Source organism: Tamandua tetradactyla, chromosome 5 (genome assembly GCF_023851605.1).
Source record: "Tamandua tetradactyla isolate mTamTet1 chromosome 5, mTamTet1.pri, whole genome shotgun sequence".
Lineage (NCBI taxonomy): Eukaryota > Metazoa > Chordata > Mammalia > Pilosa > Myrmecophagidae > Tamandua > Tamandua tetradactyla.
In genome coordinates, this window is record NC_135331.1 from 76602641 (window position 1) to 76625133 (window position 22493).

At 40.8% G+C, this 22493-nt stretch overlaps 1 protein-coding gene across 1 annotated transcript in view; it reads left to right on the plus strand.

Annotated features, from left to right (window-relative positions):
• KCNMB2 (potassium calcium-activated channel subfamily M regulatory beta subunit 2) overlaps positions 1-2943 on the plus strand; it is a 126557-nt gene extending 123614 nt beyond the window's left edge. The window contains exon 7 of the mRNA XM_077159376.1: positions 2635-2943. Coding sequence (XP_077015491.1) covers positions 2635-2919 — 285 coding nt within the window. The 3' untranslated portion in view covers positions 2920-2943. The remainder of the gene's footprint in view (positions 1-2634) is intronic.
• Positions 2944-22493: the final 19550 nt, after the last annotated feature.

Here is a 22493-nt window from a genome sequence, read left to right on the forward strand (position 1 = left end):
AAGGAGCCATTGTTTGTGTGTTAGAAGATGGGTAGTGGCAAGGTCAATAAGAGGATAAAAGCACAAGGCTTTTATCTTTTCTCCACTGGCCATTTCCAGTTGCACCTATGCATGGATCTGCCCTGAGGAACGACGTCAGTCCGTAGATGGAGGATACCTCATCTGGCCAGCCCAAATGTACACGTTTGAGACCCTGATGCCCCTAAACTTTAATAAGCAGCCCTGTAATGCAATCTTGCTTGGCAGGTCTCAAAGGTAATTTATATCTCCTTTTATTTGGAAGTATCTTACCTAGTGACAAGCATTATTGTCATTTGGTTGACAAACATTTCTTCAAAAACATTTAAAAAGCCAAATCAATTAGCAAAGCATAAGAAAAGAAAAAGCTATTTTTAATGGGTTGCCATTTTTATTGCGATCATTTCAATACCATTAGCCCTGAAACCACTACTATAATCTATCTTGGCAGAAAATATAGAGACCTGATATCTTTGCAATCAAAATTGGCTCCATTTGAATTCAACTACAGATGTCTTGTCTGACATACTTTAATGCTTTACTTAAATATATATATATATTTTAATTTTAAAGTTTTGAACAGGACAAAAAGAAAGGCATCCCCACACTGCCCTAAATTTTTTTGATCCAGACAGCAACTACTTGTCAGAAAATGTGCTTCATGGAGGTCATAGAGCAATTTTTGCACCAAATTATAACTCACTGGGAAATTCTGCTTTCCCAAAGCTACTTTCAAACCCTTGATGCTGTGCTAGTACCAGCTCTCTGCTAAACTCACATTTATATTCTTTGCTGATTAAACTTCAAGGTATCAACCCAACCTTGCCATCAGCACATCTCTTTGAGCCTGGTCTACCATAAATGCCAGCATGCTCATCTTCCATTTTTAACCAATTCAAGGACTGTTTTACTGTGTATGGCTGAATAAATCCAATGGTTACAACTCAGCAAACATGCCCGGTGCCCACTAATAAAATCAGGGGAAAGAATAATCCAAACATCTTCTCTCAGTGAAAGCTCATTCCAGTTCTTTCATCTTTTCTTCCCATGTAATCTGTATGTCTAAATTGTTTTGGGGTTTCAGATCCTACCCCATACCCCAGGATTCACCCAGAGCTGCCCCGCTGGTGTTTGTCACATGGGTTGTGCACTAGACAACCCCAGGGGCATGGGTAACAAGGAGAAAGTCATAGGTGTGAATATTTATAGTCACAAATCTTGGTAAATCGAAGTAAAATATGGTTCTATTTTCATAGAATCAGTTTATTATGACAATTTTCCAACAGGAGAAAAAGTAGTATTTTGAAGAAGAGGTATAATTTTCACACAACACACTTTATGGACTAACAGTGAGCCTGTCAGAAACCAGTTTAATTGAGATGTCAGTCAAATCAGTCACTTGTTATTGCGTATGACAAATGACCAGAAATCTTTTTCCTATGGGGGGGGAGTGAACCAAGGGACCTAATCACTCCCCCAAAATGGGCCAAATCAATTTTTCCCTAATGTTAAAAAAAATTAGATCCCATTGTTGTATCAGTTTCATCACTGCCCAAGTTCTGTCATTGCCCAGGTTTGTCAGTGCCCAAGGAAAGAGGGTTACAGAGATTTCTTCTCCTCAGCTGCTCTCTAATTAGGAATAATATACTCAAAAATAAAACCTATAAATAGATTTTTAAAAACTACTAAGAACCTCTTTAATTCCATCTGTAGCCAGAGAAAGGAGAGAGAAAAGAGAGAAAGCAGGAGAAGGAAGAAGCAAAGAGGAAAATATAAGATAGAAGGGAGGAGGGAAGAGAGAGAGAAAAAGGGGAAAAAAGCAAAAGATGAAAAATGCTTAGGAAGAAAGAGGAGAGACATGTGGAAGAGGTCTCAGCAAGAAAGATAAAATGGTGAGAAGATAAAGGAAAGACATAAGTTCTCAGATGAGTGGTGGTTGAAGAGTAAGCTGATTTGGTTTTGTTTTATTTATTTATGTTTGCTTATTGCAGAAGTGACTTGGGCATGCTAAGTGGGCATAAACCACTCACCACAGCTCTTCAACTGTTTAACATCCAAACACTTTCCTCGATCCTTTCTTCTCAACTTCCCAGAGGCACTGTTTTCTTGACAACATGGCAAGGTGACCAAGGCAACATGACTGAACAAAACTAAGCCAAGCCCAAAAGATAACAGTAAACTATGTTTTCTGAGAGAACTGTTAGCTTTTGATATTACCCGGAAAGATGGAGACAGTTAAAAGAGGGAAAGGTTGGTACTCTGATTCCGTGGGTATCCTATGTTCAACAGGAAATAAAATTAAAACTCAACATGCTCAGCTATGGCAAAAAGAATCCTTTGGGAGCCATATGATTTTCACCAATAATTAAACAATAAATGGGTCAGCTGTCAAGGAACATCTTGGTGGATACTTAAATCATTTAAAACAATGTGTGATTTCCTAGGGTGTCTGCAGGCACCCATAGGAATGTGGGAAGGATCATTGCCTTGGTGATTTCACCAATTCTGAAGTTGTCATCAATACCCCCACACCTCCCGGTGCCAAATACTTACACACACACATGCACATGCACATGCTCAGTATTCTCTGGTGACAGCTTCTCTCCTTCTCCACAGTGCTCCTACATACCCAAGTGTGGAAGAAACTTTGAAGAATCCATGTCCTTGGTGAATGTTGTCATGGAAAACTTCAGGAAGTACCAACACTTCTCCTGCTATTCTGACCCAGAGGGGAACCAGAAGAGTGTCATCCTAACCAAACTGTACAGTTCCAACGTGCTGTTCCATTCGCTCTTCTGGCCCACGTGTATGATGGCGGGTGGTGTGGTCATCGTGGCCATGGTGAAGCTCACACAGTACCTCTCCCTCCTCTGTGAGAGGATCCAACGGATCAATAGATAAAAGCAAAAATGGATAAGATCATTTTGTTTAAAGCTCAAATACTGTTTTCTTTCATTCTTCACCAAAGAACCTTAAGTTTGTAATGTGCAGTCTGTTATGAGTTCCTTAATATATTCTTCTATGTAGAGCAATAATGCAAAAGCTGTTCTATATGCAAACATGATGTCTTTATCATTCAGGAGAAAAAAAATAACTTGTTTTGTGTTTGTGTGTTGGTTGTTTTCATAATCTTGTTTTGATGCTGGACCTAGTACTTCCTTCTCTCGTGGCACCAAGATAAGGTTCAGTTATTCATTTGCCAAGCTTTGTGGAGGAATGTAGAAAATATTGTTGTGATAAGGTCTGTGCTTTGAGTTGTCTGATCTCTTAAAGACATTTCTGCAATATTTTTCGTCATTCATTGTTTACTAAAGCTGCAGCCAAAAATTTTTTTTCTTCTCTTACTCTAACCTGAGCCCATAGCAAGCGAAGGGACCAGATTTCCTAATTAAGGGTCTTAAGCATTTTCCTTGTATTTTTACCATATTCCTGTAATGAAGGGAGAATGTCCAGCCAGCTACTTTTCTTTTATTACTTTTTACTCATAACTTTAGATTTTTTAACTGATTTCAAAAAAAAAAAATAGGATGTTTTCATTAGCCAATTCTCTAATCTCTTCCAATGATTTAGATAGAAAATGAACAGAGACAGAGACTTTTTCCATTTAAGACCCAGCTACTGTGTGAGAAGATGACATTTACAAGAGTTGCATTATGTGTGAACTGACTGAAGGTTGGTGAATGCTCCATTGCAATCCAGAAAAGTCCATGTCGCTAAGACATTGGCGTGAAAAATCCTTATTCCATTTCAACTATATGAACTATTAGTTGGTGAAATTTCCTACTTGCTGGTCAAGACTGGTGGACTGTTTTCAAATGCGTGAATCTATTGTAGCATATTAACATGTTGGAATATTGCTCTTTGAGAATTTATTATGTTTAATCCATGAAAGTGAAGTCTCTTCTTCTGACAGATGATCTCTATGGGGATTTTAAAGCTATTTGCCTAATAAACTGTCTCCTTTACATGTTTTATTTTTTCTATTTATACTTTCCTTTAGGTTGTTATATTTTATACAAAGAATAGATTTTTTTTCCAACACATACTTGAACTGAATAACAGATTTAAAGGAAGCCTTTGTTCACGTTGCCATTTACTTATTGTGCTTGGGGGGAATGTGGAGAATTGGTTTTAAACAAAAACGTTCCATCTTTTATTTAATATCAATACAAAAAGGAGAAGACAAACATCTATCTTTATCATCTATATTTAAGTACCTTTTTGTAATGTTGTATCAAAGATTTTTAGGTATTGTGAAATTTTACAAATCATATTTGTGAAATGAATGGTAAAACTAATCTGATGAAGTGGAAATTAATCTGCAATATTGTAACTCATACTATGACTTTTCATAAGCAAATAAATCCTAAGGATATAATTTGGATTCCAAATGTGTAATTAAAATTTGTTTACAATCCATTAAATCAGCAAAGTTTGAATACCTCTTGCATTCTGAGCTGATAAGCCCACAGCTGTCTGAAAACCTGTGATCGTCTATCTTTTTTCTTTTTTTTTTAACATGGGCAGGGACCAGGAATCAAACCCGGGTACTCTGGCACGGCAGGCAAGCAGGCATTCTGAGCTGATATTCTTGCCTGCTGAGCCACCGTGGCCTGCCCATCATCTATCTTTAAAAGTATTTTAAAGATTGTAATGGAAGTTCCTTTAGTTTTTTTTTTAATACTTTAAAAGTATTTCAAAGATTGTAATGAAAGTTCCTTTTTTTTTTCTTTTTTTGCATGGGCAGGCATGAGGATCGAACCCAGGTCTCTAGCATGACAGGCGAGAACTCTGCCTGCTGAGCCACCATGGCCCACCCTGAAAATTCTTTTTTTTTTTTTTTTTAATTTTTATTTTTATTTTTTATTAACGGAAAAAAAAAAAGAAAGAAATTAAAACAACATTTAGAAATCATACCATTCTACATATGCACTCAGTAATTCTTAACATCATCACATAGATGCATGATCATTGTTTCTTAGTACATTTGCATCGGTTTAGAGGAACTAGCAACACAACAGAAAAAGATATAAAATGTTAATATAAAGAAAAGAAATAAAAGTAGTAGTAATAGTAAAAAAACAACAACAACAAACAAACCAACAAGCAAACAAAAACAAAAAAAACCCTATAGCTCAGATGCAGCTTCATTCAGTATTTTAACATGATTACTTTACAATTAGGTATTATTGTGCTGTCCATTTTTGAGTTTTTGTATCTAGTCCTGTTGCACAGTCTGTATCCCTTCAGCTTCAATTACCCATTGTCTTACCCTGTTTCTAACTCCTGCTGAACTCTGTTACCAATGACATATTTCAAGTTTATTCTCGAATGTCCGTTCACATCAGTGGGACCATACAGTATTTGTCCTTTAGTTTTTGGCTGGATTCACTCAGCATAATATTCTCTAGGTCCATCCATGTTATTACATGGTTCATAAGTTTATCTTGTCTTAAAGCTGCATAATATTCCATCGTATGTATATACCACAGTTTGTTTAGCCACTCTTCTGTTGATGGAGATTTTGGCTGTTTCCATCTCTTTGCAATTGTAAATAACGCTGCTATAAACATTGGTGTGCAAATGTCCGTTTGTGTCTTTGCCCTTAAGTCCTTTGAGTAGATACCTAGCAATGGTATTGCTGGGTCGTATGGCAATTCTATATTCAGCTTTTTGAGGAACCGCCAAACTGCCTTCCACAGTGGTTGCACCCTTTGACATTCCCACCAACAGTGGATAAGTGTGCCTCTTTCTCCGCATCCTCTCCAGCACTTGTCATTTTCTGTTTTGTTGATAATGGCCATTCTGGTGGGTGTGAGATGATATCTCATTGTGGTTTTGATTTGCATTTCTCTAATGGCCAGGGACATTGAGCATCTCTTCATGTGCCTCTTGGCCATCCGTATTTCTTCTTCTGGTAGGTGTCTGTTTAAGTCTTTTTCCCATTTTGTAATTGGGTTGGCTGTCTTTTTGTTGTTGAGTTGAATAATCTCTTTATAAATTCTGGATACTAGACCTTTATCTGATATGTCGTTTCCAAATATTGTCTCCCATTGTGTAGGCTGTCTTTCTACTTTCTTGATGAAGTTCTCTGATGCACAAAAGTGTTTAATTTTGAGGAGCTCCCATTTATTTATTTCCTTCTTCAGTGTTCTTGCTTTAGGTTTAAGGTCCATAAAACCACCTCCAGTTGTAAGATCCATAAGATATCTCCCAACATTTTCCTCTATCTGTTTTATGGTCTTAGACCTAATGTTTAGATCTTTGATCCATTTTGAGTTAACTTTTGTATAGGGTGTGAGAGATGGGTCTTTTTTCATTCTTTTGCATATGGATATCCAGTTCTCTAGGCACCATTTATTGAAGAGACTGCTCTGTCCCAGGTGAGTTGGCTTGACTGCCTTATCAAAGATCAAATGTCCATAGATGAGAGGGTCTATATCTGAGCACTCTATTCGATTCCATTGGTCGATATATCTATCTTTATGCCAATACCATGCTGTTTTGACCACTGTGGCTTCATAGTATGCCTTAAAGTCAGGCAGCGCGAGACCTCCAGCTTCGTTTTTTTTCCTCAAGATGTTTTTAGCAATTCGGGGCACCCTGCCCTTCCAGATAAATTTGCTTATTGGTTTTTCTATTTCTGAAAAATAAGTTGTTGGGATTTTGATTGGTATTGCATTGAATCTGTAAATCAATTTAGGTAGGATTGACATCTTAACTATATTTAGTCTTCCAATCCATGAACACGGTATGCCCTTCCATCTATTTAGGTCTTCTGTGATTTCTTTTAACAGTTTTTTGTAGTTTTCTTTATATAGGTTTTTGTCTCTTTGGTTAAATTTATTCCTAGGTATTTTATGCTTTTAGTTGCGATTGTAAATGGGATTCGTTTCTTGATTTCCGCCTCAGCTTGTTCATTACTAGTGTATAGAAAAGCTACAGATTTTTGAATGTTGATCTTGTAGCCTGCTACTTTGCTGTACTCATTTATTAGCTCTATTAATTTTGTTGTGGATTTTTCTGGGTTTTCTACATATAGTATCATATCGTCTGCAAACAGTGATAGTTTTACTTCTTCCTTTCCTATTTTGATGCCTTGTATTTCTTTTTCTTGCCTAATTGCTCTGGCTAGAACTTCCAACACAATGTTGAATAATAGTGGTGATAGTGGACATCCTTGTCTTGTTCCTGATCTTAGGGGGAAAGTTTTCAATTTTTCCCCATTGAGGATGATATTAGCTGTGGGTTTTTCATATATTCCCTCTATCATTTTAAGGAAGTTCCCTTGTATTCCTATCTTTTGAAGTGTTTTCAGCAGGAAAGGATGTTGAATCTTGTCAAATGCCTTCTCTGCATCAATTGAGATGATCATGTGATTTTTCTGCTTTGATTTGTTGATATGGTGTATTACATTAATTGATTTTCTTATGTTGAACCATCCTTGCATACCTGGGATGAATCCTACTTGGTCATGATGTATAATTCTTTTAAAGTGTTGTTGGATACGATTTGCTAGAATTTTATTGAGGATTTTTGCATCTGTATTCATTAGAGAGATTGGTCTGTAGTTTTCTTTTTTTGTAATATCTTTGCCTGGTTTTGGTATGAGGGTGATGTTGGCTTCATAGAATGAATTAGGTAGTTTTCCCTCCACTTCGATTATGTTGAAGAGTTTGAGGAGAGTAGGTACTAATTCTTTCTGGAATGTTTGATAGAATTCACATGTGAAGCCGTCTGGTCCTGGACTTTTCTTTTTAGGGAGCTTTTGAATAACTAATTCAATCTCTTTACTTGTGATTGGTTTGTTGAGGTCGTCTATTTCTTCTTGAGTCAAAGTTGGTTGTTCATGTCTTTCCAGGAACCTGTCCATTTCTTCTAAATTGTTGTATTTATTAGCGTAAAGTTGTTCATAGTATCCTGTTATTACCTCCTTTATTTCTGTGAGGTCAGTAGTTATGTCTCCTCTTTCATTTCTAATCTTATTTATTTGCATCCTCTCTCTTCTTCTTTTTGTCAATCTTGCTAAGGGCCCATTAATCTTGTTGATTTTCTCATAGAACCAACTTCTGGTCTTATTGATTTTCTCTATTGTTTTCATGTTTTCAATTTCATTTATTTCTGCTCTAACCTTTGTTATTTCTTTCCTTTTGCTTGCTTTGGGATTAGTTTGCTGTTCTTTCTCCAGTTCTTCCAAGTGGACAGTTAATTCCTGCATTTTTGCCTTTTCTTCTTTTCTGATAAAGGCATTTAGGGCAATAAATTTCCCTCTTAGCACTGCCTTTGCTGCGTCCCATAAGTTTTGATATGTTGTATCTTCATTTTCATTTGCCTCTAGGTATTTACTAATTTCTCTTGCAATTTCTTCTTTGACCCACTTGTTGTTTAAGAGTGTGTTGTTGAGCCTCCATGTATTTATGAATTTTCTGGCCCTCCGCCTATTATTGATTTCCAACTTCATTCCTTTATGATCCGAGAAAGTGTTGTGTATGATTTCAATATTTTTAAATTTGTTAAGACTTGCTTTGTGACCCAGCATATGGTCTATCTTTGAGAATGATCCATGAGCACTTGAAAAAAAGGTGTATCCTGCTGTTGTGGGATGTAGTGTCCTATAAATGTCTGTTAAGTCAAGTTCATTTATAGTAATATTCAGGTTCTCTATTTCTTTATTGATCCTCTGTGTAGATGTTCTGTCCATTGATGAGTGGTGAACTGAAGTCTCCAACTATTATGGTATATGTGTCTATTTCCCTCTTCAGTGTTTGCAGTGTATTCCTCACGTATTTTGGGGCATTCTGGTTCGGTGCGTAAATATTTATGATTGTTATGTCTTCTTGCTTAATTGTTCCTTTTAATAGTATATAGTGTCCTTCTTTGTCTCTTTTAACTGTTTTACATTTGAAGTCTAATTTGTTGGATATTAGTATAGCCACTCCTGCTCTTTTCTGGTTGTTGTTTGCATGAAATATCTTTTCCCAACCTTTCACTTTCAACCTATATTTATCTTTGGGTCTAAGATGTGTTTCCTGTAGACAGCATATAGAAGGATCCTGTTTTTTAATCCATTCTGCCAGTCTATGTCTTTTAATTGGGGAATTCAGTCCATTGACATTTAGAGTTATTACTGTTTGGATAATATTTTCCTCTACCATTTTGCCTTTTGTATTATATATATCATATCTGACTTTCCTTCTTTCTACACTTTTCTCCATGTCTCTCTCTTCTGTCTTTTTGTATCTGACTCTAGTGCTTCCTTTAGTATTTCTTGCAGAGCTGGTCTCTTGGTCACAAATTCTCTTAGTGACTTTTTGTCTGAGAATGTTTTAATTTCTCCCTCATTTTTGAAGGACAATTTTGCTGGATATAGGAGTCTTGGCTGGCAGTTTTTCTCTTTTAGTAACTTAAATATATCATCCCACTGTCTTCTAGCTTCCATGGTTTCTGCTGAGAAATCTACACATAGTCTTATTGGGTTTCCCTTGTATGTGACGGATTGTTTTTCTCTCGCTGCCTTCAAGATCCTCTCTTTCTCTTTGACCTCTGACATTCTAACTAGTAAGTGTCTTGGGGAACGCCTATTTGTGTCTAATCTCTTTGGGGTGCGCTGCACTTCTTGGATCTGTAATTTTAGGTCTTTCACAAGAGTTGGGAAATTTTCAGTGATAATTTCTTCCATTAGTTTTTCTCCTCCTTTTCCCTTCTCTTCTCCTTCTGGGATACCCACTACACGTATATTTGTACGGTTCACATTGTCCTTGAGTTCCCTGATACCTTGTTCAAATTTTTCCATTCTTTTCCGGATAGTTTCTGTTTCTTTTTGGAATTCAGATGTTTCATCCTCCAAATCACTAATTCTATCTTCTGTTTCTTTAAATCTGTCATTGTAGGTATCCATTGTTTTTTCCATCTTTTCTACTTTATCTTTCACTTCCATAAGTTCTGTGATTTGTTTTTTCAGTTTTTCTATTTCTTCTTTATGTTCAGCCCATGTCTTCTTCATGTCCTCCCTCAATTTATCGATTTCATTTTTGAAGAGGTTTTCCATTTCTGTTCGTATATTCAGCATTAGTTGTTTCAGCTCCTGTATCTCATTTGAACTATTGGTTTCTTCGTTTGACTGGGCCATATGTTCAATTTTCTGAGCGTGATCTGTTATCTTCTGCTGGCGTCTGGGCATTTAGTCAGATTTCCCCGGGTGTTCGACCCCACAGCTTGAAAGATTTTTCTGCGCAATCTCTGGGTTCTGTTCTTCCTATCCTGCCCAGTAGGTGGCGCTCGTGGCACACGCCTGTCTGTGGGTTCCACCAGCAAAAGTTGCTGTGGGTCCCTCAACTCTGGAAAACTCTCGCCGTAGGGAGGTTCGGCAACCTAAGCGTCTTGGAAGAATGCCAGCCGGCCCGGGGTTCCAAACGTGGGGAGGGTCGCCGGCCGTCGCAGCACAGGAGAGCGTCCGGCCAAATTAGCCAGTCGGCGCGGGGCACCAAGCGTGGCGGGAGGGCGCCAGCTGTCGCAGCCCGGGAGAGTACACTGTTCCCAGCCGACGGGGGAGTCACGTGTTTGGAAGGGATCCCCCGGTCACTGTTCTCCGCAGTCTGGGGGTTTCCAACCCAACTATCTCAGTTGTTCCGGGGGGCCTCGTGTGGTGGGGGCACCAGCCGCTGCGGCCTAAGGGAACCGCCTGTCCGATTCTACCAGCTGGCCCAGGAAGGTGGAAGGGAGGGACTCCGGTCGCTTGTCGTCCCACCCAGGAAAGCCCGTGCCCCTTGGTGATCTCACCGGAGCTGGTTCTCCCAGATAGTCAGCCGTTCCAGGATGGGGTCCGCTGTCCCTTTGATCTCCGTCGTGGCTCCGGGAGCTGCTCTGTATTATCTCCACTCCCCCAGTAGCTGTTCTGGAGGAGGAAAGGTGAGGGCGGCAAGGCTGTCGAGGCTGGTGGCGGAGGAGCACGGTGAAGGCGGGGGAAGAGGGCACCGTGGTGGTTGGAGAGCAGCCGGAGCAGGAGGGGGAAGAGAGGGGAGAAGGAGGTCGGGCGGCTCGGCTGCTGCGGGGCTTGGGCGCCGCGCGGCGGGCCGGCGGAGAAAGAGAGGGGAGAAGGAGGGCGGGCGGCTCGGCTGCTGCGGGGCTTGGGCGCCGCGCGGCGGGCTGGCGGAGAAAGAGAGGGGAGAAGGAGGTCGGGCGGCTCGGCTGCTGCGGGGCTTGGGCGCCGCGCGGCGGGCCGGCGGAGAAAGAGAGGGGAGAAGGAGGTCGGGCGGCTCGGCTGCTGCGGGGCTTGGGCGCCGCGCGGCGGGCCGGCGGAGAAAGAGAGGGGAGAAGGAGGTCGGGCGGCTCGGCTGCTGCGGGGCGTCGAAAATTCTTTTTTTAACACACAAACACAAGTCTGTGAACATTTGGAAAATATAGTGGAAAACCCTTTATTCCTACTCCACTTTAAGGACATAATTGTGTAGATAATAGAGAAGTCCTTTTGACTATGGAGCTAAAAATCTGTAATTGTTAATGTTCCTTGGCCTTCCCTTCAAGTGATTCAAGAATGAAACATATAGGAGTGAAATTGATAGATGAATTATTTTTCTATTTTCATCTGGATTTTTTATTAAAACTTTTGAACTGGTTCAGATCAGAATGTAGAGGCCTCAAAATAATGACTCCATAAATAAGTTAGGGTCTTCTCGGCATTTTCAAGTCGTTTAGAACTATCCACAACTAAGTGCACATTATTAAGGAAAAAAATCTGGGAATAATGTTTTAAACACATTTACATGTGTTAATGAATTTAATCTATATAACACCCTTTCTGAGGGGTTTTATTATTCTCCCTTCCTACACATGAGAATTTTGAGGCACAGAGAGGTTAAGTAACTTGTCCAAGGTCACACAGCTGCCCCAATGGTAGAGAACTGGAAGATACTCAACCCATGGTTTTCCTACTTGGTGTTGGGATCTTTAAATAACACTGGGAGATGCTGAGGATTGGAGTGGATTTTAGTGGTGAAGAAAAAAGCACTGAATTGGAAGTCAAAAGACTTTCCTTTAAGACATTGTGTCCAGGTGACTTTAAACTTCTCCATTCATCTCTTGACTTTGACTGTGAAATGAAGAAGTGAGGTCATCTGACTTCTAAGGTCCCTTTGAATGCTAACATTCCATCCCAGGTGTGTGGAAGGAAGATTAAATACCTTTCTCCAACCTTGAGAGCACAGGTCTGATTCCCAAATAGACTCTGCACATATTAGTCCATGGATTCAAAAACAGCCTCCTTGCTGATATTCTCAATAAGCCCTTGCCCCTCCTTTAGGGCCTGAAGTTTTAATTACACCTACCAGAAGTAGAGCTCTAAATCTTCACACTAGTCAACCAGTATGATTTCCCTACACAGTGTGAATGTCTGTGCTTCTGAATAATTTTCATTATCCAATGGCATGGCCCATCTAAAACTTTACTGATTTCAAATTCCCTGAGTTGCAATAATGCAAAAGCCCAGAAAATGGTAAATACAAACCAATGGCTACTTACAAGTAGCTATAATGAAAATACGTGATTCTGTAGAAACCCACTGTCCAAATGTTGACTGATCACAGTGATATAGGCAATCATAAATTAACTCTTATAGAGGCCACACAACAATTAGGGTTCCAGTATGTCACTCTTTTTTCCATTGCTGTGAATGGCCAAAAAAAGTGACTGTACATGGCATTTATGCAACAAAAACTAATTTCAATATGTCTGGCCACAAACATCTGACCATAATCCTTACTACATTTTGACACTATCATTGACGCACTCATTCCATGGGCATTAACAGAGATATCTGCAGGATAGCAAAATAAATTTATTAAGTAACTGGAGTTAAAATAATAATTTTAAAGTAACGATTTGTTTCACCATTAACACAATTAACTCTCCACTCCCCCCAACCCAAGTTCCCCCCCCCACGCCCCCCCCCTCACCCTTCCACTCCAACACACAGAAATAAATGCTGTTCAAGTGATTAAGGTAGTTCTCACTATTCTGGTGGGGGAGGGGGGTTCATTACTGGCTGGCTGTTTTTTCTCTTCTCAACCTCCACTTTTTTCCCCTTCCCTTATAACAATCTAGTAAACAATCTCAACTCTATGGTAATCACTCATCCACTCCCACGTATGTACCATGTGGGAAATTTGACTCAGGAAACAAAATGCCAGGACTCTCCTGAAAATTTTGCCAGCATGATTTGTGCAGCAGAACTGAGCAAACAACTTCTACCGAGATGGAGGAAGCTTCCTAGAGTTGAATCTAGTTTACCCTACCATGTTTGCAACACTTGTAAAGAATAGTACAAAGTATTCAACATTGCCTTCTCCCTCAAGAATGAATTCATGATCTTGTAGAGGGTTGAAACAACATGCACGAAAAAAAAGAGAACAGTTTGTTCTTTAATCCACCTGGGTGGGGAAAACATCATGGTGTTGGGGATCTTAGAGAGGTTCCAAAACCTTCAACACAATCTCACCACCTATTAGCAGTACCAGAAATTGTACATTGTTAAAAGAATGTCAACTTTTAAAAAATAGCTCTATATCTGTCCACATGTCTGTCTGTCTCATCTATTTTCTGCTCTTTTGGTTGCTTTTTTAATCTCCACTTACCAGCAGGGATAATCCCCAGCAACTACATATTCACAAAGTCCTTTGTATCCGCAACCAAAAAGTACAGAAACAGCATTTCTATCAGTCCCCCAAACAGCAAGTTCTCCTGTGTCATTGTCCACTGCTGGGCCTGGGGGATAATAAATGTCTATTGGCCAGTGTAACATGGTATTATATGCACACACTTGTGATGATGGAGGCATGTGATCTGTAGCCCCACTAGGCAGGAAACAGATCATTCCCCAAAGGGAAACTAGTATGTGTTGAAAAAGAAAGGAAGGGGTGCTGGTCGTGCAAAACAACAGATGTCCACTACAGGCCGCGTGGACATATTCACACCAGGAAATTCTTCTTCTGGCATGGATTTTGTCTGAAGGAGAAAAGGGATACCACATATCTGGGGAAAGAAATTATTGCTACTGAGAGGTAAAGGAGCAACTAGTGCTCAGAATTTACTTTGCAGTTTTTCTAGGACTCCCCCAATTATCTTATACCATTTAAAAGACAAGAAACATTTCTGATTTTCACTAAATGGGAGACACAGTTTTAGCAAGAGACAAGAGGTCACTTAGAGAAAGATGATGGGGCAAGCAAAATTGAAGTAGAGTGGCAGAGTTAATAGGAAATAGAAACTAGGTTAAAAAAAGAGAGAGGACTAAAAATGTGGCAAAAGGAGAAAAATGAAATTTAGAAATTTAACAAGAAATTACTGCTATTCATCAGATACTGAGGAATTTCTTTGTGTTTGTCTTAAGGGCTTCATCCTTTGGGGTTGCTGAATACTTATTTGGTCTAGCGGAGATTCACTTGCCACATTTCCTGCTCTTTTTTGGGAGAAAAATTAACTTTAAAAGCCTGAAGAGATGAAGGACTCTCTATTTCTTCAGGTTTTTCTCATATAACATTTTTAAAAAACTATCCCTCCTTGGGCCATGCAGTGAGTTTCCTGTCACAGATACATTAATAGGAAGTATTACTTAACATCTACAACCTCTCCTACCATCTACAATACTAGTGTTATTTCGATATCTAAACACCCATCTCGTAACCTCAACTTAGGTCTGTCCAAATCTATCAGCCTCCTCGCAGTGGATGATAATCAAAGCTCATCTCCTTCATTTGCGGCATTAAAACCAGCAGTTCATGTCAGGCAGCTGCAAACCCTGTCACTTAGTTCCTTCCCCTGGTGAGCAAACACCACAAGCCCTCCCTATGCCATCTTTGAGCATGACAGAAGTATCATTTGGGGACAATTAACACTGTCTTGTCTAACCAAAAGCATTCAGCTGCTATAGCTAGTATCCAGCAATTTTGAGAAGAAAGCAGGGTTTCTCGGCTACAGACTTATAATATATTCTTCCTTTCCAACAATTATGACAGATGCAAAATGTGGTGCTAATGCTATGCATAGGTCCATCCTAATAAAGTCATAATCAGCTGGGAAATTTCAGTTTTCCTAGAAAAAGGAGAGTGTTCTAAATATAGCTCAGGCATCTGCCAATGGAAAGTCCAGGAAGCAGGTCTAGCTTGGCCAGTTGAAGCCACTTTAAGCAGACTGGTTTTGTATTAAACTCAACAAAAAGGCATTCCAATTCTTGGCTTCTCTGAAAAGTTTACACTATCTGGTTAAATATTTAACCTCTTTAACGCTAACAACCCTGAAGTTAGCCTTGTAAACATCAAGACTGTTCAGAAGATTTCATTCGTATTTAAAAGCCACACGTCAAAATCATACAACAGTGGAAATAAGTAATCATCTCCTCTTCTGAAAATGAAGCATTTTAAAAGTTAAGTAGGCTCAGAAACTGTCAGCATTTACCCCTAAACTCAATTCAGGAAAACCTCATGGAGAACTGGGACAAAGGGGCTCTTTGGAAAACCAGATAAGCCCAACGGTGTTGTCAGAAATCCCTGTGGAGCAGCCACTGGGAAAGTCCCACCCCCATTTCTCTACCCTGCATTGGCAGACATTGAAGCAATCTGAAAAGAGGTGTTCATTCAGCAAGGCACTGCAGACTAGCCAGGTGTCCTGCCTTTATGAGAAAGTATGATGCCCCTAGAAAAACAAGTGACATCTTCCCGCTAACCATGACTTGGTTCATGGAGTGATCTGACCCTTCAAATCTCTCCCACTGTTAGACGCATGCCTCTTAGGCTTCAGCCATTCCAGTCGGTCACCATCCCTGATGTTCCAAATTCTTTCACATCCCTAATTATTTTTATTTACCGTTTCCTCTAAGATTTCCTTCAATGGTGTCCTTTCCATCCACTGGCTAGCACGTACTCATTTTTAAGGTTCAGCTCTAACCTCACCTGCCCTGGGGGGGTCGTGACTGACAGCCAGATGCCTATCTTTTAAGCTTCAATAACACCAGATAACTCCCCTTTACAAAAACACTTATTAAACCATGGTATATTTGTGGTTTATTTTTCTGGTCTCATACGAGATTCTTGAGGGCATGGATTTTTTTTGTTCATTTTTGTTTATATGGATGTGTATATATGTGTGTGTGTATATATATATATATTCCCATCCCCAAGTCCAGTACAATTCTTGGAACATAGGAGAGGCTCAATAACTATCACTGGAATGAATGAATGAATGATTAATAAAAATCAGGTAAAGTAAGTATAATTTACTATATTGTGATCTGAAGATCTTCCCAAAAAGTAAAATACCTGAAAAGTCACCACTGGAGAGCCATTCCTTTTACTTCAGCCTTATCGGCAGTAAAATTACAGATGATCTGGACAATGCTGTTTTTCTCAGCCAATAATTCCTTAGCCCACTAATGTACCTGAGAACCTTCTTTCACCCCACAAAACTGTGAGCAGGGCTACAAAAACTTACATAAATGGTAATTTCTTACAGAAGACAGTTGGAGTCATAAATGTAGAGAATGGAACAATGCCCACTAAGGGTTTTATAGTGTAAGGTAGTATAAATAAGTGTTTGAGCACACAGGTTTGTAATCATTCATACCAGAGCTAAAATCCTGGTTGTGTCGTTATTCATTAGATATGAGATTTGGAGGTATGTTTACTTGTGCCTCAGTTTCTTCATCTGACATACAGGAATACTGCCATCCAAATCATAAGATTAAATGAGATCATTTATGAAATCCTCAGCAAAATGTCCAGCACTTACTAAAAACTCATGAAATGACACTGTTTTATTATATGAATAATAAAAAGTAGTGACATTATTTTAGGACTAGACACTGAAAGTTCAAAGCCAAAGATAGAAAGATAGGCACAACAAGGGAAGTAGGAAATTCTTAGCACAAACCTTATCTCGCCTCAATTTTGCTGGAACTGGCTGGAGCCTTAGCACCATCACATGAAATTTCATAACTAAGGTCAGTTCTGGGGAGATTGAAATGCATCACTGTCAACAGATGAATGTGGATGTGAAGTCAAGAGACTGATATGGGAGTATTATCCCATGGTCTCCAGTTTTTCTGGGAAAGAAACTTGTGAGGAGGTTGCTTGTTCACCCTCCCAAGTGGTGAGAAAAGGGGCTCGGTCTCTGTAGTGAAGCTTATCTAGCTTGTGCCTAGGATTACAGAAACCATTTTTAAAAACAGAGGCATTAGAAGCTGAGCAAGCAGGCATCTGAGTTTAATGGCTCCAGGCAACCATCCGTAGAAGGAAAGGAGGGGTTCAGGGAGAAACCCAGAGGAGGAGGCGACAGTGTTACATGCACTTAAACCAGAGTCCTTAACATGAAGGCTGCGCCCAAGGGTACAAGGGCTGGACCCAAGGTGCTCTGCTTTGGTTTTAGTTTTGTTTGTTTTTCAGAAAAGGTGTCATGAAAGCAGGTTCTGATTTACCATGTGCATATGTGAGGATGTTTATACAGGGATTACTCAGCAGTTATTTCATCTTGAGGGTAAGGCCATAAATATGAGCTACCAACTGAGAAAACAAAATTTATTGCTTACCCCTATTCTTTATCTCCAATTTCCAGCAAACTAGAAAGACTAAGAAGAAAATTACCTAGTATATGTCTTAATGTCATTGCATTGAAAACATATTCATTCTCCCAAAAAGAAAAGGATGGCTATAGGCAACCGTATAATTTCCTCCAAATAGCAGTCCTGCTCATAGCTTCCTGCCCTCACAAAAATAGCTTGGATACTCAGAAAGTCCGGAGTGATGAGAAAGGGGTGATAGGTATTAAGAAGTCTTCATACACACATTCACATACATACACACACAAACACAAACACTTCTGGAAGAATTAGTTCATTCATGTTTTAGGCAGAGCATATCTGCCTCCTAAATAAATCTTTACCATGCAATTGTACTGCTCTAGACACTTTGGGGGCAAGGGTGGGATATAGAAGTTTCAGAAATTGTCCCTTCTCACACATAGTGATAACTTGATTTCTATCACAATTAAAACAGAAAAAGCAAACTCCAGTGATCGAAGAAATGGTTAAAGATGTTACATTTTTCTGCTTAAAACAAAATCATCAATATACCCAGACATCATATAATTGACTGGAAATTAGCTGTAACAGCAGAAAGCTGAAAAACACAACCCAGAGGGTGTCCTGCCATAATCTGGGATCCCTTTTTCCCCACGATCACTTACTATATGCTTAAAGGGGTGGGAAAGGAAATTACCAGAACATTATAACCCTTTCTGTTCTCTGCATTCTCAAGCTGCTCCTTCCATGCATTCAATGTTATAGCTAGAGCAGTTAGAAAAGGTGTTAACAGCTTGTTTGGGTGGTTGGTTGAAACATGGATCAAAAGGTGGCCAACATTACCTGAGGCTGAAATGCCAGAACTGCCCTGGTATAATGTAGATGAGGGGATCCAGAGGCTTAGAGAGATTGGGATGTTAGAGTGGATTTATCATGCAAAGCCTACTCTTACACCCCAGGGATGTCCAGAGGATGCACCATTTACCAGAACAGTGAGAAATAAGTTTGTGAGACTAGCACCATCATCCCTCAAGAGCTCTGTGGTTGCACTTCTCTGTAGGTCAGATATTACTGTAGGAACTGCTGTCACTGAGCTGGAATCCTTAAACACAATGGGGATGACAGGATCCCAAGTTGGCAGAAGCCAGGTGGCAGCACTTAATCACCAAAGACAGGGTAGACGCGGCTATTATAATAGACAACAAACTCAAAGGAGGCATCAAAATTATATGACACGCAGAGATTTGTGGCATTGGCTAGTAAATCATGGGGTGCCTAGAAATACAATAGAAGGGCAGTCTACTAAATTCTTGTTGGAGCTGTATAAACAAAAGAGTTCGAGGTCAAGGGAACAGAAGTCTAACCTGAATTACAAAAACACAGAGTCACAGCCCCTTAATCAATTTCCAGACTTGAAACAGTTTACAGACCCTGAGCCCTTTGAATGAAGGGGAGGCCAGGTCCCTATGGGGGAGAAACCTCTTACACTGCCACAAATTTATACTGTTAACCTTCCTCTAAGTCTTCCCCAAGGAGACCGACGGCCTTTTACCAGGGTAACTGTGCATTGGGGAAAAGGAAATGATCAGATATTTCGGGGATTATTAGACACTGGTTCAGAAGTGACATTAATTCCAGGGGACCCAAAATGTCACTCTGGACCACCAGTCAGAGTGGGGGCTTATGGAGGCCAGGTGATCAATGGAGTTTTAGCTCAGGTCCGTCTCACAGTGGGTCCAGTGGGCCCCCGGACCCATCCTGTAGTTATTTCCCCAGTTCCAGAATGTATAATTCGCATAGACATACTGAGCAACTGGCAGAATCCCCACGTTGGTACTCTAACTCATGCAGTGAGGGCGATTATGGTGGGAAAGGCCAAGTGGAAGCCACTAGAACTGCCCCTACCAAGCAAAATGGTAAATCAAAAGCAATACTGTATTCCTGGAGGGATTGCAGAGATTACTGCCACTCTTAAGGACTTGAAAGATGCAGGGGTGGTGATTCCCACCACATCCCCATTCAACTCTCCTATTTGGCCTGTGCAGAAAACAGATGGGTCTTGGAAAATGACAGTGGATTATCGTAAACTCAACCAGGTGGTAACTCCAATTGCAGCTGCTGTTCCAGATGTAGTATCATTGCTTGAGCAAATCAATACATCCCCTGGTACCTGGTATGCAGCTATTGATCTGGCAAATGCTTTTTTCTAATTAGCTATTAGTAAGGACCACCAGAAACAGTTTGCTTTCAGCTGGCAAGGTCAGCAATATACTTTCACTGTCCTACCTCAGGGGTATATCAATTCTCCAGCCCTATGTCATAATCTTGTTCGCAGAGAACTTGATCGTTTCTCCCTCCCAAAAGACATCACACTGGTCCATTATATTGATGATATCATGTTGATTGGACCTAGTGAGCAAGAAGTAGCAACTACTCTAGATTTACTGGTAAGGCATTTGTGTGTCAGAGGATGGGAGATAAATCCAACAAAAATACAGGGGCCTTCCACCTCAGTAAAATTTCTAGGTGTCCAGTGGTGTGGGGCATGTCGAGATATCCCTTCTAAGGTGAAGGATAAATTGCTGCATCTGGCCCCTCCCACAACAAAAAAAGAGGCACAACGCCTAGTTGGTCTTTTTGGATTTTGGCGACAACATATTCCTCATTTGGGTGTGCTACTCCGGCCCATTTATCGAGTGACCAGAAAAGCTGCTAATTTTGAGTGGGGACCTGAACAAGAGGAGGCTCTGCGACAGGTCCAGGCTGCTGTGCAAGCTGCCCTGCCACTTGGGCCGTATGATCCAGCAGATCCAATGGTGCTGGAAGTTTCAGTGGCAAATAGAGATGCTGTTTGGAGCCTTTGGCAGGCCCCTATAGGAGAATCACAACGCAGACCCTTAGGATTTTGGAGCAAAGCCTTACCATCTGCTGCAGATAACTACTCTCCTTTTGAGAAACAGCTTTTGGCCTGCTACTGGGCCTTAGTAGAGACTGAACGCTTAACCATGGGTCACCAAGTTACCATGAGACCTGAGTTGCCTATCATGAGTTGGGTGTTGTCTGACCCACCAAGCCATAAAGTTGGGCGTGCACAGCAGCACTCTATTGTAAAGTGGAAATGGTATATACGAGATAGAGTCAGAGCAGGTCCTGAAGGCACAAGTAAGTTACATGAAGAAGTGGCACAAATGCCCATGGTTTCCACTCCTGCTGCCACATTACCTTCTCTTTCCCAGACCAGAGCTATGGCCTCTGGGGGAGTTCCTTACAGTGAATTGACTGAGGAAGAGAAAACTCGGGCCTGGTTTACAGATGGTTCAGCACGATATGCAGGTACCACCCGAAAGTGGACAGCTGCAGCATTACAACCCCTTTCTGGAGTGTCCTTGAAGGACAGTGGTGAGGGGAAATCCTCCCAGTGGGCAGAACTTCGAGCAGTGCGCCTGGTTGTTCATTTTGCTTGGAAGGAAAACTGGCCAGAGGTGCGTCTGTATACTGACTCATGGGTTGTTGCTAATGGTTTGGCTGGATGGTCAGGGACTTGGAAAGATCATAATTGGAAAATTGGTGACAAAGAGGTCTGGGGAAGAAGTATGTGGATAGACCTTTCTGAGTGGGCCAAAAACATGAAGATATTTGTGTCACATGTGAATGCACACCAGAGGGTGACTTCAGCAGAGAAAGATTTTAATAATCAAGTGAATAAGATGACCCGTTCTGTGGATACCAGTCAGCCTCTTTCCCCAGCAACTCCTGTTATTGCCCAATGGGCTCATGAACAAAGTGGCCATGGTGGTAGGGATGGAGGTTATGCATGGGCTCAGCAACATGGACTTCCACTCACCAAGGCTGACCTGGCTACAGCCACTGCTGAGTGCCCAATCTGCCAGCAGCAGAGACCCACACTCAGCCCCCGATATGGCACCATTCCCTGAGGTGACCAGCCAGCTACATGGTGGCAGGTTGATTACATTGGACCACTCCCTTCATGGAAGGGACAGCGATTTGTTCTAACTGGAATAGACACATACTCTGGATATGGGTTTGCTTTCCCTGCACTCAATGCTTCTGCCAAAACTACTATCCGTGGACTTACAGAATGCCTTATCCATCGTCATGGTATTCCACATAGCATTGCTTCAGATCAAGGAACACACTTCACAGCAAATGAAGTGCGGGAATGGGCACACGCTCATGGAATTCTCTGGTCTTACCATGTTCCCCATCATCCAGAAGCAGCTGGATTGATAACGGTGGAATGGCCTTTTGAAAACTCAATTACGGTGCCAACTAGGGGGCAAAAACTTGAAAGCCTGGGGTAATGTTCTCCAGGAAGCTGTGTATGCTCTGAATCAGCATCCGCTGTATGGTGCTGTTTTTCCCATAGCCAGGATCCATGGGTCCAGGAACCAAGGGGTGGAAATGGGTGTGGTGCCACTCACTATTACTCCTAGTGATCCACTGGGAAAATTTTTGCTTCCTGTCCCTGCTACCCTGAGTTCTGCTGGTCTACAGGTTTTAGTTCCAAAACGGGGTATGCTTTCTCCAGGAGAAACAACAGTGATACCACTGAACTGGAAGTTAAGATTGCCACCTGGTCACTTTGGGCTACTTATGCCTCTGGATCAACACACCAAGAAGGGAATTACATTATTGTCTGGGGTAATTGACCCTGACTATCAGAAGGAAGTAGGACTGCAACTACATAATGGAGGTAAAGAAGAGTTTTCTTGGACTATAGGAGATCCCCTGGGGCGTCTATTAATACTACCATGCCCTGTGATTAAAATCAATGGAAAACTGCAACAACACAATCCAGGCAGGACCACTAATGGCTCTGAGACTTCAGGAATGAAGGTTTGGGTCACCCCACCAGGCAAAGAAACACGGCCAGCTGAAGTGCTTGTTGAGG